This window comes from Triplophysa rosa, linkage group LG14, assembly GCF_024868665.1.
Source record: "Triplophysa rosa linkage group LG14, Trosa_1v2, whole genome shotgun sequence".
Classification (NCBI taxonomy): Eukaryota; Metazoa; Chordata; class Actinopteri; order Cypriniformes; family Nemacheilidae; genus Triplophysa; species Triplophysa rosa.
Window position 1 is genome coordinate 2,595,837 of NC_079903.1, and position 5,366 is coordinate 2,601,202.

At 39.4% G+C, this 5,366-nt stretch overlaps 1 protein-coding gene across 1 annotated transcript; it reads left to right on the forward strand.

Annotated features, from left to right (window-relative positions):
* Positions 1-1,692: 1,692 nt before the first annotated feature.
* LOC130564433 (uncharacterized) lies at positions 1,693-3,097 on the forward strand. Its single transcript, XM_057350517.1, has 2 exons — positions 1,693-2,128; positions 2,685-3,097. Exons 1-2 carry the CDS (start codon positions 1,693-1,695, stop codon positions 3,095-3,097), a joined length of 849 nt encoding a protein of 282 aa, XP_057206500.1.
* Positions 3,098-5,366: the final 2,269 nt, after the last annotated feature.

The following is a 5,366-nucleotide window of genomic DNA, read 5'->3' on the forward strand; positions in this document are numbered from 1 at the left end:
TTATATGAATATAATGTGTATTTTCTGGTGATAATATAATTATTGTACTAACATTTACGCATTTGGCAGACGCTTTTATCCAATGCGACTTACATTGCATTATCCTATACATTTATACATAGGTATGTGCAATCCCCTGGGTCGAACCCACAACCTTGCGTTGTTAACGCAATGCTCTTAGGACTGAGCTACAGAAAAGTTGTATAACATAAATGTGTAATTAACTTATTGGCTTGAAATAAATTTGTGTAAATCAATTATTTGGTCATAATAGGCAGAAGGGGCAATATTATTATTGTAAAACTGGAAAGTGTCTGGGTTTAACTGGGCAGAGGGCAGTGAATGTGCTTGTGGTACTTGGTTTATATAGCTGTCAAAATGTCGCGGCAAGATTCGAACCGTTTACTGAACCACTCGGGCGGAAGCGAGGCTTCAGACGTCATCTATGACGTCATTGGTCTAAAGCGATACAAGCCTCGATACGCGCTTCACTGAAAGCTTCCCGGATTTCTCGACACACGCTCCGAAGCCTCGGCTCAGAACGTAACATCAGTATTGTTTTGGCTGCTTTCAGTAGCGTTAATGCCAGTTCGTGCATACTTTAGATCGCATTTTAGAAGACTGAATATTTAATTAATTACTCGCATTTTTTGCTTGGCAGCGGAGCGCAAGTTAAGTTTTACTTTCGCAGCTTTATAGTCTTTTGTTACCCGCAGCAACGGCTCTGGTCAAAACCAACAAGCCACGCCCACGGATCTGACTCGAAACACCAAGGATTTAGTGAGAGACTTTTTTGCACATGCGTACGTTTAACCGGGTTTCTGAGGCGGAACACTTGTTGTGACGTATGGACATGGGTGTGTCTTATGACATCACACTTGGATGTGGGATGGGTTGGACGTCCACCGCAGGTCGCAGCGAGATGTACTTGGAGAGCCCCACAAAGCAACATCCCGTCGATCAACAAAAGCTGTGTCTGAAACCGCTGCCTCGATCACTCCTTCACTACATGAGTCCACTCTATGGGGAAGAAGTCAATACAGCCTGCGTCTGACAGTACTGTTGTAGACGTTCGTCAGAAACATAACAGTTTGGCAGTGTTTGCCAACTTAAATTTTGTTGCTTGATTTAGCAACTTTTCAGACTGCCTTGGCAATTTTATTTTCGAAAAGCACAAAGCAACACATTTAGTGTTGCTAAACAAATTCAAATAATAAAACCAAGCATTTTCTCTCAAAATTACATAAAATAATGATCTTCTCTGTCACACACTTAGTCCAAACCAGTCCTGGAAGACCCCCTACATAAAAAAATGGTTTTTAAAGGTTGTTTGTTTTACTTAACCAATAGTTTGATATAACACATTTGTATTGGTTTCTTGATCGAGCACAATTTCAATGTGTAATATGGCGTCTTTACACAGGCGAGTTAAGGCGGCTCTGAGGCGGATCAAATTTCTGTGTAAAGACGCAATGCCGCATGAAAGCCGATCTAAAATATGCCGGCTCTGAACCGCCTCAGACCCTAGTATCAAAGGCGTCTCTGATGCGGCCCTAGTTCAGTGTAAATGAACGCGCATTAAAGCCGGTCTAAACTACGTCACTGTCATGACAACAAAACCAACGTCTGTCAGCTCAGCCGGCGCGAAAACCAGGTCACGTACAGTACCTCAGTTTGTTTAGGCTAGTTAAAATGTCTTGCAACAGGGGCAATAACTGGTCTGAAAGAGAAATAAAAGAGCTTCTTTTAATCAGAGGAGAGGAAGAGATTAGTCGACAAATTGATGGAACCGTAAGAGACAACAATGTATACTGTAGTATTGCTGAGAAACTTCGACTTTGCGGAGTACAGAGAGATAAGAAGCAGGTTACGGCCAAGCTCAAAAGTCTGAAAGGTTGTTATCTAAAAACAAAAGATTACAACAACACGAGTGGGGTGACTCCCAAGTCATTTCCGTTTTATGACATGTGTGATAATATTTGGGGACATCGTCCCTGTGCTTCGCCCGTAAATGCCGTTGGATGCTTGACACAGACACAAGAAGGAGCGCCATCTCCAAATGACAATATCTCAGCAGACGGAGACGACGACGGAAACGACGACGAACACATTTGTCCGCCAACAAGAAGTAGCTTTCGCTTTTAGTTTTTTATTACTGTTAAATTGAAACTAATGATTGAAATCGAACGAATGATTACATATACGTGCTATTATTATTTAGACTTTTTATTATGTAAATTATGTCAGTGACTTCAACAAGTTCATTCTACATGTACATACGATATAAAGTTATTATTCTTCAACATTTGTATTTATTTATTATGATGGATGTATGGGTTTTTATTTGCAGCTGGGCAGATAAATATTAGGTTTAATTTTGAATTTCTCAATTGATTCCACAAAATTAGGTGTAAGCATAATACAGTAAAGATGCACAATGGTTATGGTATAATGGTTAAGCCAAACCGATTAAATACTGAATATCCTATCATGGATTCATACAATGAATCTGGATGATTTATGACAAGTGTGCATGAGTTATGCTTGTGCTGCATATGTACTAAATATGTAGGCTAACCTACATCACACAAGGTTTGACAAATAAAAATGCTTGCATAATATGACGTTTAGTCAGATCATTTCCAAGTATTACATTACTGTCTTAAACATTTTTACTCATGCAGGCACAACAGAATCGACGAGCACTCCCCCCAGGAAAAAAAGAAGAATGTCTAAGGCTGACCATGTCCAGGCAATGAATACTGCACTTCTAAAACACCTCAACGAGTCAGAGGAAAAGTTCTTTGCTAGAGAGGAGCAGCTACTGCAAATGCAGAGGGAGTGGGAGAAGGAGGCAGAACTTCGGCAAAGAGAAACAGTCTTGGAAATGACTAGGGAGATTCGTGCGATGCAACAGGAGACTGTTACCCAATTTGGTAACATCTTGGCAAGTGTATTTCCATCAAATGCTGCCCGGTCAACTGTTCATCACCCCTTTACTCACCAATGGAGGTCTGGAACATCAGCAGCACCTTCCACAGTGCCACACAGTTATAGTGAAGAGGAGCCTTATGAACGTGTGATGCCTTACATTTAAAAGCTTGATGTTATATAGTACAAAGCTATATGACATTTTTATTTTTCTACAGCTTTGGATGAACTATGCTTTATGGTATGTTAGTAATGTAGGCATCGGACTTGCTTTATCCAAATTCTCATTTTAATTTTTTATTGAAAATGTTATTCACTCTGTTCTGAAACAAAGAAGGTTTAAGGATGAACAAATTAGTACTGTTCATCTACATATTAATATTTGAATTTATACAGTGTATTCACAGCCTATTATACAGTATAAATGATTATTATTATACAGGTTTTCTAGCATTTGTTAAATTGTTCAGATGTTTGTCTAGTTGTCTGGAATAGTCTGTTAATGTAAAAAATGTAAAAGAACAAAACTGATCACATTAAATAAACACATTGTCATGTCAACAATTTTGTGAACTTTAAATGTTATATTAATATGGCAACTAATTAAACAACTGTCAGCAACGCATCACGAATGGAAACAGCGGATACACTGTCCTCCCTGTTGTTAGCTACAGGCCTTTCCACACATTCCTGGGGACAGTCCCAGTTGTCAGGGTATTGCTCACCGTGGAGTTCACAGAAATTATGTAGGACGCAGCACGCCACCACTACATCTGATACAGTGTTAATGTTAATGTCATTTCTCTTAAGTAAACACCTCCATCGTCCTTTGAGGCGCCCAAACGCGTGCTCCACAATGATCCTTGCAGAGCTCAAACGATGGTTGAAGATTCGCTTTTCTTGACTGAGGGTCACACTGTTAGGGTAAGCTTTCATCAGCCATTTTTTAAGGGATAGGCCGGATCACCAATTAAATATAATGGAATCTCCAAGCCATTAATGTTCCCGGAGTGCTGAAAAAAAATCTTAACTGTGTTTAAAGATGTTATGTATGTAATGAAGACTTCAATGATATATAAATAATTTAAGAACATTTGAAGAGTTTGGCTTGAGATAGTATTTTATTTTACTTTATATTATATTATACTCATATTAATATGATTCTAGCAAATACTTATGAGAAATGTGTGTTATCTATACATTATCGTTAATTGCCAAACTTGCACATAAATTAATCTCTCTCACGTCTCACCTCTCTTGCATAAAGATAACCACCCTGTCGATGCTCAGCTAGAATGTAAATATCAGAATTGGCCAGTACCCTGGCATCATGCAGCCACCCAACGTAAATATCTGTGAAACTATTAACAAAATACGACAAACTGATTAAAAAATAAATTGCTCAAGCAAAGGGAATAAAGCTGGATGTATAGTTACTTGCCACATTTTGTGATCAACTATCCCCTGTAGAATTGCTGAATACCAGCCTTTACGATTGTGATAGTCTGCGGGGTTTTCTGTGGGTGCTATGATGGGGATGTGTGTACCATCAATAGCACCCACGCAAAAAGGCATTCCTCGTTTGGCAAAACCAGATACGTTTTGTTCAAGTTCGTTGCCATATGGAAGATGTATGTATTTTTTAAGCATTAGTTTTTTAATTCCATGGCAAACTTCACGAATAAGTATGCATAATGTCTCCTCGCCGATGCCGAACAATTCAGCCACAGTCCTGTATTAACAAGGTGTTGCAAACCACCAAAGGACAGCAGCGAGCCGGCGTGTATACTGAATTGTCTTTCGCCAGTTTGTAATTTTCTTCTGAAGAGCTGGTTGAAGTTCATTAGCCAACGACATAAACGTTTCCCGACTCATCCTAAAATGCTTGATCCAATCAGTGTTACTGTAACTCTGCACCGTTATGTTCCAAAACAAATCTCCTTGTGGGCGATATTTCACCCATATACGCCGGTTTGGTGACGCCTGTGGCTACCCGATCCGTCCCGGAAACACGATTTGTTCCGCGCATGCGCGAAACTGACGTCACTTCCTGTTATCGCCGACGTTTTACGACAGTCTTCTCGACCTGGGACCAGGCGACCAGCTCGGAATCTGGCAGGGGTGCATTTCTCGGCATTACACCTGTTCCGGGCGTCTTCGAATTTTATCATCAAAGGTAATTAAATTGCGTTAAGCGATTTTATAATTAAAAGGAGAACTGACAATCTGTTACAACCTGGGTCATGTGCTTAATTTACAAAGTTATGTTTAAAATATCGAGCTACATTAACTGTACTTGTTAAATTCCCGTATAGAATAAGAAAACGATAGAACCCTTCACAGAGATGCTAATGGTTTACATTAAAATACTACTATGAACCATTAGCTTTTACCATTAAAACCATTACAAATTTCTTTCTTTGTAGTGTGATTTG

What these genes read in the sequence shown, in the direction of transcription:
- LOC130564433 (XM_057350517.1), top strand. Translation starts at nt 1,693, where the DNA reads ATGTCTTGCAACAGGGGCAATAACTGGTCTGAAAGAGAAATAAAAGAG. An exon ending in CATTTGTCCGCCAACAAGAA is followed by an intron (nt 2,129 to 2,684) that starts GTAGCTTTCGCT and finishes TTACTCATGCAG; the next exon opens with GCACAACAGAATCGACGAGC.